This window comes from Megascapheus bottae, chromosome 23 (assembly GCF_031878675.1).
Source record: "Megascapheus bottae isolate mThoBot1 chromosome 23, mThoBot2.hap1, whole genome shotgun sequence".
Lineage (NCBI taxonomy): Eukaryota > Metazoa > Chordata > Mammalia > Rodentia > Geomyidae > Megascapheus > Megascapheus bottae.
In genome coordinates this window covers 19,485,805-19,512,737 of record NC_143531.1, presented here as the reverse complement: position 1 = coordinate 19,512,737, position 26,933 = coordinate 19,485,805, and the positions used below count along the sequence as shown (strand labels likewise).

The following is a 26,933-nucleotide window of genomic DNA, read 5'->3' as shown; positions in this document are numbered from 1 at the left end:
ATATATGCCATAAAATTAGAGACTAATGTCTCTGTATGCCTTTCAAGAAAGTAAGTTGTGGGCTGGGAGTTTGGCCTAGTGGTTAAAGTGCTTGCTTAGCATGCATGAAGACCTGGGTTCGATTCCTTGGTACCACATACATAGAAAAAAGCCGGAAGTGGTGCTGAGGCTCAAGTGGTAGAGCTCTAGCCTTGAGAAAGTCCAAGGACAGTGCTTAGGCCCTGAGCTCAAGCCCAGGACTGGCAAAAAAAAAAAAAAAAAAAAGAAAGTAAATTGTTATCTTTTTTCATGGTGATTTAAACTTTCACTGAAATAAACATACATTGACTAAAACAAACATATATTTCTAAGATGTTTTCCTGTATTATAATAGCTTTACTTATACCTGCTCATATGTAAAGTATATATTATGAGCACATGTGTACACACACATATGCACACACATATATGATCATAGATTAATATAGCCTATAATATATCTCATGTTACATATGAGCTATCAGATATGATAAATATGAGATATATGTTTCATATTACAGGGCATATATTAGAATTTAGAATAGACAGAAGCTATTAAAAAAAAGACAACTGGGAAATTTAAGAAAAGGGCTAAGAGGGAGAATGTTGAACTAATTCTGAATAACTTACAAGAGACTCGTTCATTGACATGGCAGCATGAAAAAAATCTACAATTAATTGATAACAATAAAACTGTGGACAGGACAGGAAGATTTTAGAAGAATTCTAAAAGGTTTGATTGGACAGATCATTTTTAGGGATCATGAGAGCCAAATGATTTATAATCTCCATTTATGATGTATCGTTGAATTCTTTGTGCTTCATGCTTCTGCATATGTAGGAATTCCCCCCGCCCCCACTTCTCAATGCTTCTGCTTTTAACAATTGCCTTTTCTTTCTCATCAGGATGTGTTGAATAACTTGGGATCATGTGAGCTGGATGAAGATGACTTGATGCTTGATTTAGAATTCTTGGAGGAGCAGAATCTTCATCCTTCTGGTAAGTGCAGAACAGGAAAGGCCACGGGTGGGGGATCTGTCTCCACCTGCATTCACTGGCATGCTCAAAGGCTTCAGCCTTTTCTATTACACACATACATACACAGGAAGCATAGCAGGTATAATGTGGTCCCAGTACTGATGCCTGAAGTGATTTTTAAAATAAATTATAGAAATGTAAATCCATTTAGAAGATAATTAAAAAATAAAAATGCTTTAAATTAATATTTTTATAAAAGAACCATTCAGCTTAAATATTTCACAATGCAAAAGGTTAGAATTTTCTCATTAGGGGAAGAATAAAATAGTTATAATCTAATTTTCCTTAATATAACAAAATGAAAGCATTTGGCAGTTACTATTCCAAATCTTATCTACCAGCTCAATAATTAATTAGAGAGGTTAATGCTGGTATAGTAAGACTGACCTGCAAATTGATAGTTACTAATAGTAGTAAAGCACGGTTTTAGAGAGACACACAGGTTATAGTATATGATTTATAAATCCATGGTGAGTGAATTGGAAAGGGAATCTATTTCATTTGTAATAGTTTTAATTTATACTATAACACAAAAATGCCCCGATGAAAATTTAACTTTTAATTTAAGTTGAGATATCTAACTACAGAGATACATTGTTATATTCTCTTATTTTTAATGGTACAATCTATATGGTTATTTTTAAGTTACAGAGAAATTATATTAATGGAGACCTTTAAAACTGAAGTTGTCACTGAATATATATGAGACAATCAATCTCCTGGAGTCCAGTGGCATTATTTTTAATTTTGGGGTGTTAGACAGTTTCTGTAGTAATTTAGTTAATAGAGAATAATGATAGATTCTGGTTCGTGGAGCATGTTTATTTATTCTAAAGATAATAGCATATTAATAACTAGGCAGTAAAGATGTTCTTGTTTTTCTATATTACTTTAGGTTCATAGCAAAAAGATCAAGTCACTTTTAAAACTTTTAGTTGAATGTGAACTTAGAATAAGATTCTCTCAAAACATTCTTTCTGAAGCTGTTTTGACTGAAACTCTTATAAATAATGTAGATTTTTTTGTTCTAACATATGCAAGATGGCTTGTACAAGGTCTCATCTGTGTGTCTTTGTCTTAACCCAATTAATTTACCTTTTGAAAGCAAATTTATCAATGTCAAGGAAACCATATACCCCTTGAGTTCAGATCATCCAACTTCCACATATGTAATCTTTCCCTTAGAATATAAAATAATGTGTGCATATTACTATTCATCAAAAATGTGTAATAGCAAACTATTGGCAACCTTTCATATTAATAGCAATGTATTAAATAGACTGCCACAAGAAGCAGTCATTAAAGACAATGAACAAGTATATACGTCTTCTATTACCTTATTGGAACCATGGAGATTACTTTGAGTATCAGAACCCTTTGGATAGTGTAAAGGTGCAATATCACTAAAGGTGGGATAACTAGACATTTTTGTACTTCATTTACTACTTCTCAGAGATCTTTTGAAAAAGAATACACATATATATATATGTATTACTTTGTGTGTGTGTGTGTGTGTGTGTGTGTGTGTGTGTTTGTGTGCACGTGCTTGTCCTCGGGCTTGAACTCAGGTCCTGGGCACTGTCCCTGAGATTTTTGCTTAAGATTAGCACTTTACCCCTTGAATTACATCTCTACTTTCAGCTTTTTGCTGATTCATTGGAGATAAGAATGTCATAGACTTTCCTGCCCATGCTGGCTTTGACCTTCATTCTCAAGTTTCCCAAGTAATTATAAGCCACCAGTGCCCAGCTGAATTTTTATTTGAATACTTTAAAATTATTAACCAGGACTGGGAGTTTGGCCTAGTGGTAGAGTGCTTGCCTAGCATGCATGAAGACCCGGGTTCAATTCCTCGGTGCCACATACATAGAAAAGCCAGAATTGGTGCTATAGCTCAAGAGGCAGAGTGCCAGCCTAGAGGAAAAAGCCCAAGGACAGGACTCAGACTCTGAGTTCAAACCCCAGGACTGGCAAAAAAAAAAATTATTAACCAGAAGCACTAACAGTTTCAAGGAAATCTGGGTTGTTACTTCGTATTATACTTGACCTTTACAACTTGTAGTTAATTTACAGAATTGAAAATATGTTCTACTCATTTAGCATTCTTTGAAAGAAGGTAATGGCCTCTTGTGTAACCGAGTGAAGATTTTCAGTGTTGCCTTTGCAGTTTGGGGGATTTTATGTCTAGAAACACCTATGGCAATATCTTCTGGTGTATGTCCATATGCAAATGTGGAAGTAATGACCCAAAATATCAATTAGGAATTAATTAGGTAGTTGCTAAATTATTTGGAGTTTGATGAACAAGCATTATAAAAAAATTCTTCAGTGAGTTAGGAACTCCTCCTGTGCCTATTAATTAAGGAGGTAATTTTTGTTATTATTTTTTAATAGATAATAGCACAGCAGAGCTAAAAAGAAACCCTAGAGGTTTTGCTGATATGACTGGTGATATACCAATAATGTAACAACATCCACATAGGAAAAGAATTACAGACATCAACTGGAAGTTTCTACAAGCTCTAATATGTGTGGGTCACAAAGGGTGTGTGTAGGTCTTCTTCACTTCGTTTGTGAAAAGGTAACACACATACTTGAACAAAGTAGTCAACGAATAAATTTTCCTTAGCTTCCCTCTCTTCAATTTTAAATGGAGGCCGTGCCACTGTGCATTTCCTAAGGTGTTGTGAGAAATAGATAAAATATACCAGAAACTAGGTGCTGTGGTTCCAGCCTTCAATCACAGCTACTCAGGAGGCTGAGATCTGAGGATGGTGGCTTGAAGCCAGACTGGGAAGAAAAGTCACCACAAGACTCTTGCCTCCAATAAGTCACTCAAAAAATTGCAAAGGGCACTGTGGCTCAAAGAGGTAGAGCACTAGTCTTAAGCATAAAGATGTTTAGGAAGTGTCTAATGGGTTCACATCCCACAGTGGACACAAACCAAATAAACAAAAACACAGTAAAAGAAAACTCAGTGTGATGTCTCAAATAATAGGAGTGTTTAGAACTATATCCAGCACTTTTTTTTTTTTTGCCAGTCCTGGGCCTTGAAATCAGGGCCTGAGCACTTTCTTTGAGCTCTCTCAAGGGTAGAGTTCTACCACTTGAGCCACAACACCACTTCCAGCTTTTTTTTTTTCTATGTATGTCGTCCCGAGGAATCGAACCTAAGTCTTTGTGCATGCTAGGCAAGCACTCTGCCACTAAGCCAAACTCCTGGCCCCTCGCACTTTTGCAAAGACTACATGATGAAAAGGTAATGTGTCTGTGAATCAATAAGAAACAATATTAGGGCTGAGGTGTGCCTCAAGTGTTAGGGCACCTGCTTAGCAAGTGCACAGCTCTGAATTCAAATCCCAGTCGAGCAAATAGAAAAGATCCTAATAATTTTAGCTTTCTTTGTAGTTTTGGGTGAAATCTCAACCACATGCTAAGACATAGATTCTCTAATTTTAAGAATAGAGTGCTATAACAAGTGCTGTAACAAATAGACAATGTTGTCTATTTCCCAAGATGTAAAATTATGACATTAAAATTAAAATAATAGCACAGGCAAATAAATTATTTAGCCTTTGAAGATCCTGTTATCTGCCAGATTGCCAGGAGATGGCGAGCAAGATCTGATTATACCCATCTTAACCTTGTGACATTCGTATTCCTCTTTCTAGTTTAGGATGTCATTCAAATACATTATCTCATCAAATTATCCCAGCAACTCTCTGAAATAGGTGGTAATATATTCAAAGTATAGTGGAGGAAGAATACATTCTTTGGTTAAAAAATATTTAGCCAACAGTAACCCCAATCCTAATATTACACTGCAAGTTTTTTTCACTCCTTCCATCCTAATTTTAGATCCAATTCTAATAGATTGGTTTATACATTTTCCCAAGGTCACTGAAAATTGTAGCTGCATCATAAGGGAAAAATAAAAGAGAATCTGTTGGAATAGTCATGTGGACTGCAGTGAAAAATAAGGACCATTAGCCAAAATATAAGGGAAAAGGTAAAACGCTTTGAAAAGTCGAGCAAGTCATAAAGCAGAACAGTGTGTGGTCATTTAATGCAGAAACAAACATCACCATGCCTGCCAGCAGGGAGTGAGGCTTTCCTATATTGTGATAAGTTATGAGGTTATACTGTATTGCTATTTTAATACAATATTGTAGATAGCTCTGGATTGACATGGGAAAAAATAGCTTCTGCAAACGAATAAGCTGGGCGACTCATAAAATTCACTTTCAAAATCTATGCATCGGGGCCCGGAGTTTGGCCTAGTGGTTAAAGTGCTTGCCTAGCATGCATGAAGACCCGGGTTCGATTCCTCGGTACCACATACATAGAAAAAAGCCGGAAGTGGTGCTGAGGCTCAAGTGGTAGAGCTCTAGCCTTGAGAAAGTCCAAGGACAGCGCTCAAGCCCTGAGCCCAAGCCCAGGACTGGCAAAAACAAAAAACAACAACAACAAAAAAACAAAAACAAAACAAAAAAACCCCAAAAATCTATGCATCAAGGGGCTGGGAGTTTGGCCTAGTGGTAGAGTGCTTGCCTAGCATGCACGAAGACCCGGGTTTGATTCCTCGGAACCACATACATAGAAAAAAAGCCAGAAGTGGTGCTGAGGCTCAAGTGGTAGAGCTCTAGCCTTGAGAAAGTCCAAGGACAGTGCTCAGGTCCTGAGTTCAAGACCAGGACTGGAAAAAAAAATCTATGCATCTTAAACTCTTACTTACTCCTAAATTTATCACATGGGAAGTTTCCCTCAGATCTCCATAATGCTAACTATCTAGAAAGAATAATTTTATCAGGATTCTACATTGCAAAAATTCAAATATGCTTTAAATTAGTTTTCATATGCTCTCTTTCTATATATAACATGTTATATTAGTATATATTAGCATATGTTAATTATATATTAACTATATTAATATAATATATGAATATATACTTATATTGCATATTATGTAACATAATAGATACAATATAAAATTATATATTACATATGTGTTTTTTTTGTATTTTCCCTCAAGTTCTTACAAATATTTAGCTAGATTTAGGATAGCTATATAAAATTTAATTAATCATCATCCTTATAAAAGCAAGCATAAGCTATACACTAATAAAGGAGAGCTCAAATATCTTATTACTGAAACTCAGGACAGTGTAGTTGCTAGTAATATGTACTTGTAGAATAGATTTGAACATTATGATTATTTATATGTACTTCCTATTTTTACTTGACCAACTCACTAAAGGAAAAATTAAAATCATGTATTTGGTACTTTGTTTTCAATTCTAGCATCTTACGTATAGTTCAGTGCATAGTTCAGTTCTTTTCCATGTTCCATATACTTTGTGTTAAGTGATACACTCAATTATAGAATTATGTCCTAACAGGTTGAGAATTCCAGAAATTACAGCCCTTATTTTTGCTCTGTATAAATATTATTTCAATGCCTTCTTCAAAGTCATAATTAGTTTATAGTAGAAAGATGCCTTAAATGAGAAATTGACTAACTTCATTGATTAAGCACTATCGCAATTAATTCTTGCATGTTCTTTTAATTATTAGTTCTCGCTTGAGAAAACAGTTTGTATGAGCTGCTTTGAAAGAACCTTTGACAATTTCTCCTTTCCAACTTCACTATACTTCAAGAGAATTGCTTTAATACAAAGGAAGCTTTAGATGGAAGAGTTTTCAAAACCTCACCAACTAGAGTTGAAAAACGTTTATAAATTCTGACTTGATTTAATATTCATCAGTGGAAATTTTAATGAAGTCATACTATTTACTTAAAACCTGCTCTTGGGACATCTAACTACCATAAACTCTCTTCTGTTACACAAAAGGGCAGGCAGTGACTTGAGTTCATGAGAGGATAGAGTCAAAGGTAAATCTGGCCTTTATTCCGCATGGCTTTTCTCAGGCAGTTAGAAAGAAAATATGTGTCTCAATATAAAATTTCATGGCCTCTTACAATTATGCAATGACATTGCCATACAACCACTGTCAGCTGTCACTATCAAAATGGACAAGCAATTAGTGCAGCAAATGCTTGTATTTTTTTCTGAAGGAATCGAATACTTAGGTTTTTTAAATTGTTCACCAACAAGAAAAGTAGCCACTCAAATCAAGTGAATTTTCTTCAGCACCTTGCATAGCAAAGAGAGAAATAACAATGAGTGTACACATAGTAACAGATTTAGAGATTGGAATTGGTTCAGGATTTGTTCTAAGTAGCATAAATGGATGAAGACTTGGATTTTGGTGGAGTAGAACTTTATATATATATATATATTTGTTTTTTTAATTCAGTTATATTTTTTGTCAGTTATGGGACTTGAATTCTGGTCTAGGCCATGTCCCTGAGCTCTGCAGCACAAGGCAACACTCTACCCCTTGAGTCACAGTACCACTTCTGATTTTCTGGTGGTTAATTGGAGATAAGAGTCTCACAGACTTTCATGCCTGAGCTGGCTTTGAACCGTGATCCTCAGATCTCAGCCTCCTGAATAGCTAGGATTACAGGTGAGAGCCCTAGCATCCGGCTTGGAAGATTATTTTGATAATAAAAATAGTTTTATTATGTTGACAAACATTATGTGACTTGTCAAAATGTAAGTGACAAGATTATTCTTACTTTTGGTAAATATGTGAATTAAGTGGCACGTATCTATTTTCAATTCTTTTGTTAGAACGAAGGAAATCAGAGAAACAAACTTCATTAATTTGAATAATTGGTTTATGAGTCACATTATTTTAACTGATATATGATTAACAAAGATAGGTATATTTTCCCCAAATTGAATCATAGTTAGTTTTATCTCTAGAGTTATCCATCCTAGTTCTGTTTATTTTTAAGGGAGGGTTTGGCTTACTTTCCCTAGCCAGCCTCAAACACTCAATCTTGTCTCTGCCAGGAGCAACTGTGATTACAAGCTCATACCCTGCTCATTTCATATGTAATTTTTACAATGAAGCCAATCTGGTATTTTATAAGAGGACTTAAATGAACTTAAATAAGAGGACTTAGAAGCGGAAGAATGAATCAGTCATAGAACTACACCAACCACAAAAGCAAACACCATGCTGATATACAAGCACAGAGGGCAGAGAAACATTCATCAATAATTAAGGCAGAAAAATGAATCACTCATTGTACAAAATCTAAACACCATCCTGATATCCAAGAGTCATATCCACTATTGTAGAAAAGTACAGCCAGTACCAAGGAGGGCATCATTATAGAAGATGTTTGTGGTAGACATTAGCAAATTGATTTCAAGACAGGCCCACTTCTCAAAATATGTGAATAAAAAATTTCAGCACCGGCTGTTGCCAGTTAGTCGGCAATGCCTTACATCTGATAAGCTTTCAAAGATCCTCCCAAGAGTTATTACTTACTTCTTTGTCCAAATTAATGACAATGCAGTTACAATTTCAACCTATTTCATCCAATACATGAATTTTTGATGAGTTTCAGAAGTGCATATTTAGATATCAAATCATAACTTAACATTTGGATTCCTATTTCAGATGTATTTTCAGAGGTAAGAAAGAAAGTGATCTTAACTATATGAACACATGAAAAATATTAAAATTAGGTAAAAATCCCTCCTGACAATGATTTTCAAGGAGATTTCTGCCTTTTCAAGTGAAAGATTGGTATGCATTTTAATCTTCAGTAAGAACAGAGTGGAATTCCACAAAAGGGAAATCAATGCATATTATCAGTACGCTTAAAAGCATATGTGAATTAAAATACATCACATAGCCAGTTTGAATTATATTGACAGCTCTTACTGCCTCTGAGGACTTTAGGTGTTTTAAGAATTTTAGCAACTACTCTGGTTAATGTTTCAGAAAATTCACTGCCTCATAAGAATAGCAAAAATAATCTTCTGTGAACTTTTTCTTAAGACTTTTTTTGTCACATTAAAGTAAATATTTTCTATTTCTATTTTATTATATTTTTTGCCAGTCCTGGGCTTGAGCTCAGGGCCTGAGCACTGTCCTTGGACTTTCTCAAGGCTAGAGCTCTACGCCTTGAGCCTCAGCACCATTTCCTGCTTTTTTCTATGTATGTGGTACCCAGGAATTGAACCCAGGTCTTTGTGCATGCTAGTCAAGCACTCAACCACTAGGCAAAACTCCCAGCCCCCACCCCTGCCCTTCTATTTTTATGTATTTATATCCTATCCTAGCTGAACCTGCAATGGACTTAACTAGCCCCATAATTAATTAATTAATTAATTAATTAATTAGTATGTATCCTATACATGGATAATTTATGATATTTTACTTTTGCAGAAATTTCATTAAAAATATATGTTTGAGTTAAAGAAGGATTTGGAGATATTTTTAGTACTACTGTGATAATGAAAACTAGTTAATATGAGAAATAGCCAAATGAGGATTATAAAACAGAAATTGGATTAATATTTGCTCATATCTTATTGAATAAATATAAATATTCCCGATATATAATTTTGTACAGTGTATGTTATCTCTGTTTTGTAGCAGGAAAATGGAGAAAATGTGGAAAGGATTTCATAAACAGAAATAATTATTTTTCATGAACTTAATTCTATTATTATTATTTATGCCAGTAAAAGCCCTAGACTCTTTGTTCCTTAGCACTTTTGCTTAAGGCTAGCTAGGTTAAACATAGCTCCATTTCCAGATTGTTGATGGTTGACTGTAGGTAAGAGCCTCATTGATTTTCCTGCTTGAGCTGGCTTCAAACCTCAATCCAATAGGCAGATCTCAGCTTCCTGCATGGCCAAGATTATAGACATGACCTACTTGTGCCAGGCTTTGAAATTTAATTTTAAGGAAGCATGTTTATGGGAATTTTACCCCTGTATCTATAATTCAGATTATTTGCTGAATAATGGTTTACTTTGGAAGCTAGGACAAATCTATGGCACAATTTGTTCTTGACCAGAGGGAACTTTTGTCATTTTGTCATCCTCGAATAAGCTCTTACTGCCATTCTTTGTTCTTGGTTCATGTGTCAACCAGAATAAGGATGAAGCTGGAACCATTTAGTAGATTTTTGGGGCTGCTACCGTCATAACCATTTACAGAGTAGACATTTTGTTTTTATAGTGGTGTGTACTTTTGCCAGCTTATCAAATGCCATTAGTTTTCAAGTTCTTTTTAAGATCTTTATCTTCCATTTATTTAGTGGAGACATGATTCTTGGATTCTGATTGCTAATATTTGTAAAATAAAAATAAGGAAATGACAAGTTGACCATTACTGTGCTGTCATATCCTATGACAACATATTAGACAAGTGTTATTATAGATATTTTGATACCAATGTCCACACCATTTTTCTGTACCATTCAAGAAGTCTAATGAGATTGGTTGTGCTAAGAACAGGAGTTCTGTAATGCAGGAACTTATTCATCAGAATTTAGAGATTTGTTTTAAAAATAAATTAAATATCCTTTTTATTTTTTCATATATTTTTATTGTAATTAGTAGAAGGGTTGCATTATAATCACTAGATAGAAGGTGCATTACTTCACAAACATTAATAACCTTTCTCATGTCTTAGTCCCCATTTCCCTCCCCCCACCCCACCTCTCATCTTGTTTTCTCCCCTTCCCTGTCTGATTTCAAACAACCAAATAAGCATATATACAATATATCAGATAACAAGGTAAAATACTTCGATTATCTCATATTGCTACAGTATGTCCTTTTTATTTTAAGGACAATTTATTTTTTAATGTTTTATTGTTATTGTAGAGTTGGTATTCAAAGGAGTTCCCATCAGGTAAATCTTTTTTTCATATATTTTTATTGTAATTAATAGAAGGGTTACATTATATTTACCAGATAGAAGGTGCATTACTTCACATACATTGATAACCTTTCTCAAGTCTTGGTCCCCATTTTCCTCCCCCCACCCCACTCCTCATCTTGTTTTCCCCCTTCCCTATTCTATTTCAAATAACCAAATAAACATATATACAATATATCAGATAACAAGTAAAATACACCATCAGATAAATCTTATTGAGCCATGTCTCTCTACTTTCCTTGATCTCTCCCAGTTTCTTGCTATCAAGAAGGCAGGAGAATTTATGTTGATGATAATTCAGAATCTGCTGTAATGATAGCAGAGAGTGAAAAAAACTACAATAAATTAGCTGTAATATATTTAAGTTTCTTTAAGTTGCTCCTTTTAGATTTGTAATTCATTCATAAAATTCTGAAGGGTGTTTCTTTTAAGAAGATAATTGAATGACTTATTTAACTTGAAAAAGTGAGAGTGAACATTATGTAGATTATATGACCCTCAGACTTTTATCTGTTAAGTAAATGTCAGTATTATGGAATTAAGGATTAATCAGTTATAATTCATTACTTGGGATTCCTGATATATCCAAGGTAATGTATTCAATTAAAATCCACTATTCTTTTGATACTTATTTTGCTCAGCCTAGAAAGTGGTGCAATAAAGAAGCAAAGTCTTCAGGAAAAGTCTAAAGCCATATTTCTAAAACTATGCTCTTTAAACTTTAGCAAGAAAGCAACAAAGAAAAGAAAAAAGATGCAAAGCAAAGAAACAGAAAGGGGAAAAGAGTAAGCAAGGGTGATTGATTTGTGGATGTGATAGTACAGTTTATATTATGTTTGAGATAATATAGGGTTATAAAGTATAGCATCAAATAAAATTGACAAAGCTATTAGGAAAACAATTTTTGGGAAGTGGTACTGATGTTTGAACTTGAGGTCTGATCCTTCCTAACTTGAGTCATGCTACAAGTGGTTATTTGCTAGTCATTTAGATATAGAGTCACTCAGATTTCTCCTAAGGAGCTAGGATTACAGGCTCAATCCATCAGCATCTATCATAAAACACACGTTTATTCTGTATACTTACTATTTGATTATATTTAATTGGAAGTAAATAGTAGAGTCCAGAAAGACATTTTTTTCCATGAGACATTTCTACAATTAAAAACAATATTTGCTAAAATATGCAACTTAATTGGAAATTTGGTGTTAACCTACTATATGTTGAGTATTGAAAAACAATTACCAAAAATTCCAAGCAGGGAAAGGAACTTATTTTATTCACAGTTACATCGTCAGAGTCTAAAATAGGCCTGGCTGAAAAACTGACTTAATAACAACAATGACTATACTTAATTATTTTTACTATATTGTACTGGTAATTCTACAGAATGTAATTCTGTAATTCCATGAAGATTAAAAATTAAAACTTGGTGCTGAACATCTTACTCATGTTAGAGCACATTTCCAGTACCCACAAGGTTCTGGGTTCAATCCCCATCACTGGAAACAAGCAAACCAAACCAAACAAAGGTATTATTGTCTTTGTTCCTATTATCTTGTATAAAATAATAACTGAAACTAAAAACAAGCTAATGTGTCACTGATACAATATCTTGAATGGGTCCTAAAGTGGAGCAAAAGGAGATGTTTGAGACTGCTCACACTCATGTATATTTTTGTGTAATGGCAAAATCATTAGGAAAGTTATAGTAGTTCCATATGCAATTGTATGGAATATTTCTATTCCATAAATTTTTATAAGATTTCTATCAAATGCTAATTATGATTTTTTCTTAGAAGTTTTCATTCTGTTTCCTTTCCAAGTCCAGTGTACTGCATGTCTAATAATGTATCATTTTGACACACTTCTCCGCAAATGATAAAAAAGAATTCTCCAAAAGGGATAAAATCCATTTTGGTTAAACCACCCTTCCCTTGAGGGTATTAACTATGGCTGATCTGACATGCTTTGCCAATTCTTTTGAATCCAACACATCACATATCTTCTTTCTTTTTATTTTCTTATGTTCAGATACCAGATCATAACAATCTTAGTTTAACCATTATTTCAATAATATGGGTCTTGTCATGAGTATTTTCCCCAAATAGATAGTAAGCATGATTTTATCTTCTGTTTGGAAAATAGATAAAGTACTGTTTTGAGTGGTAGAGAAAATGTTTATTTTTACCTGCTATTACAAAATTGCTCCAAGCATAGCTCCTGGGCTCTTTCTAAATTTGAAATGAGAAAAATAAATGGGAAATCAGCACATCTACTACTGAGTTTTTTCCCCTCTCCCATGTGACCTTATACAAGAACACACACACAATATACACACACTAGTACTTAGCTTCTTATATTATTGGCTGTTTCCATAGCATTGGCTTGTTGACAACTGTTGAATGAAAATTTTAACTATCAGTCCTATGAAGTCTTTACTCATAAACTCCACTCAGCTAGGAAATACAAAGACATATTTGTAGCACGTATGACTTGAGAAATGGATCTTATGAAATCTTCTTCCTATCTAAGAGGATCAAATAATTTGCTCATTGAATACAAGCGTATTCAATACATACACGTGTTTCCAACACTCAGTTGCTGAAAACACTTAAGTATTGTTACCTTTTATGACTTCTTTGGGCCATGAGTATTGAATGCAACACAGAGACATTTCCTCTGTTCCCTGGTATTTCAGGCCGTCTACTAGAAGAGATAAGTTTTTACTTAGATATTTGCCCATATTGATGACTTTCAACTAAGGGCAAACGTGTTTCTCAGAGCATCCATGATGATTTGGCTTCCTCACAATATGGCTGCTGGATCCCTGTGTCCAGTGCTGAGAGAGGCAGACAGAATCATGGTATCTTTCAAGATGTAGGACCCAAAAGTGATCTGACATCATTTCCATGGCATTCTTTTAGTGAAGGCCAGCCACACAAGGTCACATAGTTTCAAAGGGAGGGAAGTGAAATCCAGACATTCAAGAACAATGTCACCAATAAGTAGGATGAGGTGTTTATTGGGGTGGCTGGCTGGCTGAGACGTTACTGTGTACGAGACATTACTGTGTGCTACAGTGACCACAGACAGCCTTGACGGGGCTAAAAATAGAAAGTCTGAAAACAAGTTGCATCCTTTGTTTGAATTACTAGACAGCATCAAAGCACAGTTGACGATGCCATTCTCATGTGATGTGAGGAATCTGGCTGTGGTGAAGGGCTGGCTTCATAAGTCTTTGGTGCTGTGGCTCTTCCTGTGGTATCTTTCTACAGAAGGTTGTAGAACACCCAGTCTTGGGTTGCTATGTTGCTATTGTGTGACTGCGCTAGAGATTTATTATTTATTTTGACAAACAGGCAATAATAATCATCTGTAATTCATTTCTGCCTGTCACTGTATATTTTATATACATGCAGAAAATGTGTGTGTTTAAGATATGTAAAGTTTCACTAAGACATAATATATGGTATGGACGTATACTCATATGTACTTATTATCTTCTTCCAAATCCAAGCTTTCAGTATATTTGAAATTAAATTGTAGACTCTGTACAGTGAATGCTGCAGCAGTAGAATTATTGATGCATGAACTAAGTGGCCCTGATAGACATTTATAGAAGTATTTTGAATAGACATAATAGGAGGAGGAATATAGATTAATCATCAAGATAATACTGAAACACTATGACTTCTACTTTAATTACTGATATTAATACAATGTGTGTGTGTGTGTGTGTGTGTGTGCCTACACACACCAGTGGTGGGGTTTGAACTGAAGGTGCAGGCATTATTCCTCAGCTATGTTTGCTAAAGGCTAGTACTCTACCATTGGAGTGCCAGCTTCAATTCCAGCATTTTTATTTTATGATTAATTACAGATGAAAGTTAATGGGCGCTGGGCATAGGGGCTCACGCTGGTAATCCTAGCTACTCAGGAGGCTGAGATCTGAGGATTGTGGTTGAAAGGCGGCCTGAGTACTAAACACCATGAGACTCTTATCTCTAGTCACCACTAGAAAACTGGAAGTGGCACTCTGGCTCAAGAGGTGGGATGGTAGCCTTGAGCTAAAGAGCTCAGGGACAGCGCCCTGGCCCAGAGTTCGAGCCACACGACTGACAACAACAACAACAACAACAACAACAACAACAACAGCAACAACAGCAACAACAAAAGTCTTAATGTGCTTTTCTGTCCAGGTTGGCTTCGAACTGTGAACCTTACATTTCAGTCTCCTGAGAAGCTAAGATTACAGGTACAAGCCATCAGCGCTGGCAGTACAACTTTGGTTCCTGGCTCCCAAAATAACCAATATTTTTATTTCTGAAATTTGATAAGAAAGTATCACATAATAATGTGGATTAAACAACGGACATCCATCACCATGTGTCAGCCACCCACCTGTAGTCTTAGTGAGGGCCACTAGAGGTTGAAATCTGAGGATGGTGGTTTGAAGCCAGGACAGGAAAGTTCAAGAGACTCTTACCTCCAATTAACTCTGGAAAAGACAGAAGCAGGGGTATGGCTGGGAGTGCATTAGGTCTGAGGGGAGAAAAATAAAGCTCAGTGATAGCAACCAAGCCCTTAGTTCAACCCCTAGGATTGGTATAAAAGAAAAATAGGAAATCACTCTCTTGAATCAGGGTCTACATGAAAGGCCTGTTTTAACTTCATCACCTCTTTAAAGACTCTATCACCACATAAAATAACATCATCTTCTGAGGTACTTGGAATTAGGATTTGAACATATGAATTGTGAGTGGAACACATTTCAACCATTAATAGTCATTAAATAATAGTGTCTATTACTAATGTCACATAAAACTTTGTAGCAAAATTCTTAGATTTAGGAAAGTCTTTTGAAGGGTTATTTCATGTTAAACCTTCAAAAATCATAGCTATTTCATTTGAAGTCAGAAAGATAACATTTTTGCCAGTCCAAGCATATTAATGAGCTTGAGTTATAATAATATGCTACGTAGATAACCTTACAAAAAGAATTCAACCGCCTTTTAACTTTTCTCTATCACTGGTGAGGTTTCAGTTGCATTGTATAAAAGTTTCACACCATGAAATATTTGTAGATGATTTGAAAACCAATTAAAGCAGGAATGAAAGTAAATAGATTACAAATATACTATTTCCAAGAACAAATTTTGAAACTTCCTGACAAATGTATAGCCCTGTGTCATAATGTACATAGTAGGAAAAGTTCCAGAATTTGGGTTCTTTTAGATAAGCCAGAATAAACATAATGCTGCCTTTACTATTTTATAATTTTGTCCTTTTTCAGGATATAATTATTTTCATATTCATGTGTACTTTTGTATTCTTTTCTCTATAATCAGCTACTTCACAATATTAACTGCTGTAATTTCATGACCTCTTTCTTTAAAAACTCATTCAAGATTATACCACCATTCAGCATTACAGTGGTACAAAATAGTTTTAAAATTTAAAAGACTTCTTAACTAATTGGAAGGACATTATCTCCTTCCTTTACCAGTTCTTCTTTAATCCTGATCTATTTCTCTTTGTTTTCTGGTTTTATAATATACTGAGATATAGGTTTCATGCTAATAAAGAGAGCAAGAGGATATAAAATGTGACTATGAATTTGACATAGACATATGAACACTTTTGAATGCTGTGTATGCATGTTTCCTCTCCTTTTCCCTGACCTGTCACATTCAGTGACAGCAGGCTCTCACTATTTCCTGCTTCTGTACCTTGGTAGTCTTGTTTCTGTACTCTTGCATCACTTTGTCCAAAGAATGCAGCTGGTTGTGTTACTTCTTTGATATTACCATTCAGACCAAAATACCAAAGCTTTAGGATCTCTCAGAAATTCTTACAGTATTGATGACATCCTATCTTCAACCTCACTCCTTAATTTTTTTATTTTTTTATTTTATTTTTTTATTGTAATATATAGAGGGGTTACAGTTACATTTGTCAGGTAGTAGGTACATTACTTCACACACATTGATACCCCCTCTCATGTTTTTGTTTCCATTTCTTTCCCCACCCCCTCCCAATCACCTTTTTCCCCCTTCCCTTTCCTATTTCAAATGATCAGATAAATTTATATACAATATGCCAGGTGACAAAGACAGATACTGTAACAATATGAGATTAACCAAAAGGCCACAAATGAGAAGAGAAGTAACATAGTACATTCAGAACAACAATCACACGATATCAAGCTCTTGTTTCCATATTCCGGAGATCCTTTCATGTAGCCTCCTCATCACATGTAGGCCCCAGCCACACTCAATATGGGCATTTCTCAAAAGATGTAGCACTATCTCACATCTCTTTGCCTTTTATCACCTTCTTGATCTTGCCTGGCTAGCACCTTTTCTTCTCTCCACTACTCCACTTCATGTTTCTCGAAGTTCTCATTCAATTCCATACCTGTGATTGGGCCACCTTTGTATTTGGTACTTGCGATGAATATCAAGAATGAGCAGAAAGGGGCAACCTGAGTGTTCCAGGGCTGGCGATTGCTTCCTCTGCTACCTGTGACTGGACTATGTGGCGGGGACCCCGCCTGGCATGAAGTTCCCATGTGGCAAGCAGTTTATCTTCAGCAGTTATGGAGTTGCTCCGTGGCTGCTACTGCTTCATGAATGTGTGTTTGATTTTCTACAATAGGTGTGGGGGGGGGGCTTTCCAAGGCTAGGGCTCTACCACTTGAGCCACAGCACCACTCCTGGCTTTTTTGGTGTATGTGGTAGCAAAGAATTGAACGCAGGGCTTTGTGCATGCGAGGCAAGCACTCTACCACGAGGCTGTACTCCTGGCCACTGCTAAGTTTTTATTTCATTTATTGGGGATATGAGTCTCTTAGATTTGTATTTCTAGACTGGTTTCAAGTCTTAATACTCAGATTTGAGCCTCCTGAGAGGACTACAGGTGCTCCCCACTGGTATCCAGCAACACTGCGTAATATTTACAGTCATGAGGCAGCTGTAGCTTTGATATATATCTTATTTTCTTATTTTTAATTCCTCTTTCAATTCTGGATTAATATTTCATCAAAAATCTTCTGTAAAAACTGAATGAAGGATGGTAATTCAAAGGAAATATTTAGAAGTTCACCCAAATTTATATGTAGTACTATACTGTGATGGTTGATTGATAAGATTATAGGCTAGAATAAACAGGAAAAATAAAAAAAATATGGGGGCTTTTTGTTTGTTTGTTTGAAAAAGTACTGACTTACATTGCGGTGGAGTCTGGATACTTGAGTGCAGCTATGTACAGGGTAGCCATTTGGCAGGTCAGGCTTTTCATAAGGGTAAGTGTTTTACCTTTATCAGAAATCCTTAATTGCTCTCACCACTTTTCAACTGGTTTCTTCAGGCATCCAGCTTATCTCTACTAATCTCCATTACTTATTTATTTTTGTACTTGAATCAAAATATCTCTAAGTTGTAGGCTCCCTAGGTTTTTATCTACAACAAATAAAACCTCAAAGCCAGTTATAAATAGTGGTTGCTCATTTTTTTTTGCCAGTTCTGGGGCTTGAACTCAGGGCCTGAAAACTGTCCTTGAGCTTTCTCAAGGTTAGCACTCTATCACTTGAGCCACAGCATCAGTTCTGGCTTTTCTGTGTATGTTGTACCAATGAATCAAACCCAGGGCTTTGCATAATAGGCGAGTACTCTACCACTAGGCCATGCTCCAGGCCTGGTTGCTAATATTTTAAAAGCTCCTTTCCCTGCCATTTTATTAAGCACTCTACACACATTAATTCATTTTATTCTAACAACAACCAAATTCAGAGGAATTACTCATATTGCATTAATGGGAACACAACTATAAAGAAAGATAAATTTAATTTCAAAATCTGTTCCAATAGAAAATAAGCTCTACAGAACAATTTGTCTCTAGAATGTATTTAGTTGAAAAATTTGCCCCTAGATATTTATACTAAAAACACTAAAACTCAAAGCCCATAGTAGTTAGGACAAAATTGTTCTGACACATGTATTACTTGACAGCTTTATTTCCAAACTGACCATGACACATAAAGTTGGCCAAACATGAATCAAATGTTCTGCAACATATTCCTGTCATGGTAATACTGCTTGCTGTACATTTATTTACATAGCTATTTTTTTATTCTATACATTCCACGAAATGCCATAAAATGAAAATTGGTGTCATTACCTCAGCCCTCAGGGAATCAAGAAGAGGCTGAATGTTATAAAATATAATGTGTGGATCAAAGAGAGCAGCCGAAAGAAGCTGAAATATGCATTACAAAATAGACAGCAAAGTTCCCACGGAGTAATTGCCAACAATAACCAGACCCACCACATGGCAATGGATCATATAGACTCTGAAAAACAATACCACAATTCTCTCTCTAGGAGTTTCACCTACAAGCCTGAAGAATCAGTTGAAAATTTTGGCCCATGGTTACAAAATGCTCAGCTGATCCAGATCTGTCCTCTACACAAATGTATTTTTTGTCAGTTATATTCACCAGTGATCTCTAGTACCTAGGACAGAAGGAAAATCAGCAGCAATCAGTTACTACTAGGTGTAAAGTTAACTATCTATATTTGTGTTGCCTTCCATCTTGTCATGTGCCATTCACTCTCTCTTAACACCACAGGAAAACAGTCCTAAGTCATGTGTCCTGAGAAGAAAATCTCCTTACTTCTCTAGTGAATCAAAGCTGTGTTATGTTCTGAAACAAACTGCACATTGTTTATCATATTTTTGTTTCAGATAAAGAATTCACATGCAGTAGTGATTGGAACATGATGGAAAAAGACTATCTATTACACTTATCCTATTTCTTTAGAACACTTGAATTATTGAACAAAATTAGCATGAAGTATGCTCAACAGCATGAGAATGGAGACAAACTAATTGAATTCTCGTTTGGAGAATCCTTTAATAAACGACAATAGAAAAAATAAAAGTACTAATGCCAGAAACTTTTCTGAGGGTTACAAAGAGCACTGTAAATGAAAATGTATAATTACTGCCTGGAATTGGGCATACAATTCAGTTGCCTGTTGGTTAAGGAAGTTTTTCTCTTCTGTTAGGTGAAGATTTACCAGTGAGCTTTGTGAACAGTTCATGACTCTTAGAAATTTGGGGAAAAAATGGAAAAGGGAATGCTCTATTGATAAAGTCAAAAGCAAAGTCCTTTAAGGCTGCTCATTACTAGTGAATTATTTTGGAGAATTGGGTGGTAAGTTGTAGTTATGAAATAAAAATGAGTCAAATATAGTAAAATATTATCAAATACATTCAATGTATATGTGAACTACACTCTAGGAACCTTCAATGATTTAAATGTTCTAGTCTGCATGGAAGAAAAAATGCTTCCCTAATAATATTTGGCATCTTGTCAAATCTAAATATACTGTCTTTTCAGTGCTTGAAAGTTGATTTTGCACATTAAAACACCAGTCAAGATAGAAGGCCAGTAATTAAATAAAATAGTTTTGATGTAGCAAATGAACAAAAAAGGAGCAGAATGTGTATGTGTAGATTTTGCACCTGTGCTTATTAGGAAACTTGAAGGAAGCACTCTGCACAACACAGCAAGGGTGGGGCAGCATGCATGTAACCCATCATTATTTGATCCACAGCTTCTGATTAGTGATCCCCAAAGCTCTGCCTGTCTAGAGTAAATGGGGTTGTTGACTTTTTTCAGTTACTTTTGCTGTGACCTTGCCTAGTAACAGAGGCTTATACTACAATTTTGGATATTTCCTTCAATACATTTAGCACATAAATAGTTATTGCAGAAGAAGAAATTTGGCATGTGAACTTGTTGGTATTTCAAATGGTTGTTTATATTTATGGTTATTTACAATTATGAGAAATAATTATTTTTAAAAAGTATTGCTTTTTTACCACCCAGGGATGCTGCAAATCAACTTAAATATGCAATGCCTGATGCTGGCCTTATAAAACAAGTTTTGCCAGTTAGATTGTTAATAGCTGTCCTTCCACATGCTTAATTTCATTAAATTTAGAAGTGAATGGAATTTTCTATATATTTTTAAAACCAGCTTTACAAATACAGTTAGATGACAATCAGTGGTTGAGTGTTTCTACTTATTTCCTTAAGGAAAAGGTTTTGCTGGCGTTAGTCAGAATAGTGAACCATTTTAATTACATTTGATGTAATTAAGAAAGCATAGAGGTCATTTTTGTCTCAGACTAGAGTTCCTACATGTTTGGATGGGTCTAAACTTGTCATTCTTATCCAGTCACAAAGGTTAAAAGTTAAATGTTAAAAGCCCTTGGTTGCATGTAAATACATTAATTTATTTGGTGGGTGGTTTTGTGAAATGAGTAGCATCACTTAAAAACTTTTACAACAAATTGCACTACTCTCTTATAATTAATGCCCGTGCAAAAATGTATTTTGGGAGATAGGAAGCCACAGCATTCTGAAAACAAAATGGAATTTAAATAGATTAAATCTGTGGAATGGTTTGCCTGTAGGAATTTCAAGGAATTCTACTATTTGTGGGGGGTGGGGGGTGAATGTCAGTATTCAATGTGTTTATTCACCTTTTATATTTCGATGATTATATTTTACATTTTGGTGTATATTTATTTTTCTTGTTGATGTGACTCAGAAACAACCTGTATTAACCATCTTTGGGTTTAATTGCTCAATATGAATCTGCAAGTCTTGTGCCAGAACAGAAGTCATTATTAGGTTTGAACTTGAGTAGTGTAATGTTGTTACGTAGCCTGTAGGAAACTCAGCTGTTTTGGGAATCATTTTCCATCATTGCTGTGCTCTCCAAATGCTTCTTTCAGGACTCAGCATTACATGAGATGTAAAATCCAAACAGTCGACTCTTGTTCTCCAGTGTACAACTTCAAAGTTATTTTATTGAGTTGCTGAACTTTTTTTGTTTTTTTTTGTGGGGTTTTTTGAACTCATGAATTCATTGTTAAAATAGTGTAAAGATCAAGTACATTCTGCATTTTTAAAAGCATTTTGAAGTCATAAAGACGACACTAATACAAATAAAAAAATGCTGAGTCACTTGCTGTGAAATAATCTAAGCTTCTAGCTCCTATTATAATTTCAGTTGCAAGGATCACATAAGATAACAAGTCCGGATCAACTAGATGCTACTTTCAGATACAGCATTTTGTGATTTTTGCCCCTCACATCCATCTTCTTTTGTTAAGTGCTCTGGCTCACTGAAATTTTAGAATCTTTCTTTATTTTGAAACAAATTTTACCACAAAGTTGACGTATGGGGGTGTTACAGTTAGGTAAGCCAGGTAATGAGTACATTTCTTTTTGAACAGTGTTATCCCCTCCCTCATCTTCTCCCACTTTCCCCTTCTCACCCCCCTCTCCTCATTTCCAGTGTTGTATCTACTGAGTATCAGCATTGAATTGGTTTGCACTTTTTTCCCGACTATTTCTGTGAGTCCCCTTGCTTTTCCTGAGTCAGAAAGAAAGCTTACATAGAAGACAAAGGGTATAGAAATCAACAACAGTGACAACAAGCAATAAGCCAAAAAGAAAAAAAAATAACTGCAAACAGTACAAAAAAACCCCTTCCTGTCAAGGTAAACTTTTCCCATGATCTGCATCATTAAAGTTTATTTGAACAGAGAACATATCTTTTTTTCATTAGTTAGTAATAGTCACATCATTCTCTCAAAGTAATTCATATGTCTTTAGGATAAGAAGGGAGTAGAAGAAACATGCAACTTCTGTCTGGAACAGATTGTAGCCATTTATATCATGGCCATTGGAAAGTTTTGGTTTCTGTTATAAGTATGAAAGTGAGTTTCAAAGTATCTCTCTTTCCAGAATATGATTAGAGCACAAATATCCATCAGTATATTTTACTGAACCTTGGCTTTGGATTTTAAAATGCTGGCAACAACTTTTCCATTATGGACTCCAGATGAAAGAAAAATTGCTCAAGGTCAAGCAGATAGTGAGTGGGAAAGGGTGTGGAAAGTGATAATTAAGGCTAGCTTAATGATAATGTTGTAGGTAAATTATCTCTTTTTATTTGCCTGAAAATAGCAAAGGAGAAGGAAGGGTGAGAATAGTAGACGCTAAACAATTTTGACATTTATAACTTTCTTTTCATAACCCAGTGTGCCGGGAGGATTCTTACCACTCTGTTATGTCGAGTACTGCGGTGAGTCTCACCCCGACAGAGCCTTTGATAGAGGTGAAGAAAAGAGAGGAATGCAAACTTCCTGAGCCTTCCAAACAGTAAGTTGCTCTAGAATGTTTCAGGCTTGGAAATTCATGAGGTAACTGATCAAAGCTGTGATTTATTATGAATGCTGGCATATTGGAGGAAATGGATAAAGAAATGAACTGCATATAACAACTTACAAAAGCAACTGAGTCTATCATCTGAACAAATCACTGTATTCCCCTAAGTTCATGTGTTTGAACCTCATTTTTTGTTAGTGTCATTTTGTTACCTCACCTTAGGGACTGGAGAAGTTACTACCTTCACACTATGATTAGGAGTGTATATTTCTGGGTTTTTAAATTTCATAGTTGTAGGCTTCAGTGGTCTAAACGGGCTTTAGTTTATTTTACTATAAACTTGTTTTGCATTTACTACAAATGATGTACTCTTTTTCTTTCATTTCTTTTGTCAGTCATGGGGCTTGAACTCTGGGCCTGGGCACCATCCCTGAGCTCTTCAGCTCAAGGGTCTTTCCCTACCTCTGGAGTCACAGCCCCACTTCTGATTCTCTAGTGATTAACTGGAGCTGAGTCTCAGGTTCTTTAGTGCTAGGGCTGGCTTTGAACCATTATCCTCAGATCTCAACCACCTGAGTAGCTAGGATTACAAGTGGGGAGCCTCAGCTCACAGTGTAGTTGTTGTCATTGCTGGATCTGGACAGTCCCTAAGATCTTATGCACTGGATGAATTAGCCACAATTGCACTTTGACTTTTGTTAGTGAGTCAGAGATAAGAGTTTCAGGAACTTTTCTGCCTGGGCTGGGTTCAAATTGCGGTCTTCAGATATCAGCCTTTCTGGGTAGTGAGGATTACAGGCATGAACTCAGTGCCCTGCTTGAAATATTATTATTAAATTACAACAAACCAATACTTCACACTATTTGAAAGTGGAATTGTTTGGAAATAAGTACAAGAGAAATTGTTGGTTGATGGCAATGTATTTCCTTTTTGTTGTTTCTCTTTTTTAGCACAATAATAATTGCAGAAAAATGTTTCCCTGGGGGTATTTCATACATTCATACAATGCACTTTTGTGTGGGAGGGGTCATGGGCCTTGAACTTGACCTGAGCACTGTCTCTGAGCTCATCAGCTCAAGGCTATGCCCTACCCTGGAGCCACAGAGCCACTTCCCGTCTTCTAGAGGTTAATTGGAGATAAGAGTCTCAGGTCCTTTTGTGCCCAGGCTGGCTTTGAACCATGATCCTCAGATCTCAGCCTCCTGAGTAGTTAGGATTACAGGCATGAGTCACCAAGCCTGGCCCATACAAGGTACTTTTGTCAAGTTCACATCTTCCGTTGATTTTCCTAATATCCAAAGTTGTGTTTCTTGACTGGTGCTACTTTCTGGAAGTGTGTTCATTTTGTGAAAATATAACAAGCTGGGAGATAACCCTGAGTTATTCTGCATATATACTTATGCTCCATAAAATGTTTTAAATCACAAAGGTACATTTTATATTTATTTTAGTCACTTAAATTGTATAGACTCACTTAAATTCAAACTTGGCCTTAAAAATTAATAAATTCTTCTTCCTATAATGACTGAAAGAATTAGATTTGTGGTAGCACATATCATCTGCATGGAAACAAAATTTTAAATAAACTGGAATTAAATGGATGTAAATACAAAACCTGCTACTAATTTTTCAGAGACAATAGATAGTAAGTTGTATGTTCATTGTGATATTCCTTGCTATCTGACCCCCACCTTAACTACTTGAACACATTTGGTATTTTACTTTAAATTTTTTACATTGTGTTCTAAGTTGTTCTAAGTTGTTTATTCCTGCCATATTTTCCTACTGGATATTAAGCTCTTAAAAGCAGTGTTTCCCAGAACATGATCATGTTTGATTCTCTTTCTGAAATCAATTAGAAAGTCCATTAGTGTTATTTCTGTTCAATAATATTGAATCAAATGGAGCAATGTATATATTTGATTGCATGAAGATATTCAGTGTTAATATTCTCATTATAGAGGAAAGAAATTCTAACTACTTCATGAAGTAATGATTGTAATTCAGTTTTAATACCATCTAAAAAGTGAAAACAATTGAACTGCTTTTATTATAGTCTAAATTTTAGGTTCCAATAGCCTCTTTTGCCTAATAGGAAGAAAATTACATCTCACATTTGCCATTAGAGTATGCAAATGTATTTCCTGCAATATGGTTGTAAGTTTAAATAAGTTACCTGTGTATTTATAAAGTGGAACTTAAATTATTTTAGATTATTTTGCAACCACTTACAAAAATCTGGTGGCTACTTACATGTTTTTCTTCCAGTTTTTAGACTCGTTTATAAACATTCTTTCTATTCTGATATACATAGAGTGAATTTACCATCTCTTCCTTCTGTTGCTGTAGTACAGTCTGAGACTGTAGATTTTACTCTCTCATTTAAATAATCTCCCTTGTCAGTACCATCAATTCGTAGAGATTTCTAATGAAAGACTAATGTCTTTGCTTTGGTGAGTCTGAGACTTTGATGGAAGTTCTCAGTCTTGCAGTCCACTCCCTGGGTGTTATGGATGTTCCTTTTAGTTCATGGTGCTTTATATTTCCGGCATGTTAGTTGGAATGATACTGCCAGGTTCACTGTCAGGGTTAGGTGAAAGGTACTGGTGATAACCAGAAATCTAACAAGTCAAGAAGGGTCTGAGCCATCATTCCTGCCACTACTTCAACTATCAACATTAGAGATAAGTTCATACATCCATCATTTTCTTGAAGGCCATCTGAATGAGCACAAGCCTAACCATTCAAGTAGTTGATGAGACTTATCTAATCTTTTCACTAGAATCACCCAAATATGTCTACAAACAAGGGATAGCCATCTAAGTTCCTCTTAAATTCTTGACCTTTAGATTTAAAATCCGAATTCTATTTACAAGGGTAGGGAATGTCTGGTTCTGTGGACCATCTAAGGCTTGAGAAATCACCTCGTCTGGACATACCGAGGCAACCCCACGTGGGCATTCAGAGGAGATTATTAATACACAAAGACCCTTGGCGGAAGAAATATCTCCAGTTCTGAAGCTACCATAATAAAAAAAAATCTTGAAGTTTTACTTCCTCATATCTCACATTCAATCAAGCGAATGCAAATGAGCATTTCATAAAATGTACATAAACTTCAAACTCTGAGGGAATGGAAGACTTTCCATGAGTAGTTTTTTCCATGTGTTTCTTTTGTGTTTGCTTAGGAAAAAGAAAAAGAAAAAAAAGAACGTTCGTAGAAATCCAGATAAGTACTCTGTATTGTGACTCTGTGTCTGACAGGAAGGGTTTATAAGGCCAGGAAAAAGTTAGAAATAGAAAGGTACATAAATAAATAAGTTACTATATTGCGTTTTGTCTATAGTTTTCTGTTTCTTTTAAAAATATTTACACTTTATATCATATACCGAAATTCAGGATGGCTGTGGGATTTGATGGAGGGGTTCCATTTGTGGAGATGATGCATTTCCTAACCAGGCTGGCATCCATTTCAGGCGCCAACACATCCTCGTGGTGTTTCGGGTTGACATGATAAAGGGCACAGAGCTTCTCACGAAAGGCTACTGTGCCTATTACTTACAAAAGTCTTATTTTTAACAAATCACCAACAGCAACCTAATTTACTCTTAAAAGGAACTTGAATCATACTGCTTGAAGTTTTAACTTCCCTTTAAATTTTATCTGAATGAATTATGCATGCACTAAATTTAGAAAAGTTAAATACTTCCTCTAGGGGTATTTCATAAACTCAGTAGTTGCATTGGTGATGTACCAAAAATTATATTATTAGTGGTTTCCAACTTCCTTTCACCAATTTCAGG

At 35.4% G+C, this 26,933-nt stretch overlaps 1 protein-coding gene across 1 annotated transcript in view; it reads left to right on the top strand.

Moving 5' to 3' along the window:
* The window catches only part of Ccser1 (coiled-coil serine rich protein 1), a 373,946-nt gene that overhangs the window by 108,981 nt on the left and 238,032 nt on the right, over positions 1-26,933 (top strand). The window contains exons 4-5 of the mRNA XM_090356800.1: positions 925-1,018; positions 23,003-23,123. Coding sequence (XP_090212926.1) covers positions 925-1,018; positions 23,003-23,123 — 215 coding nt within the window. The remainder of the gene's footprint in view (positions 1-924; positions 1,019-23,002; positions 23,124-26,933) is intronic.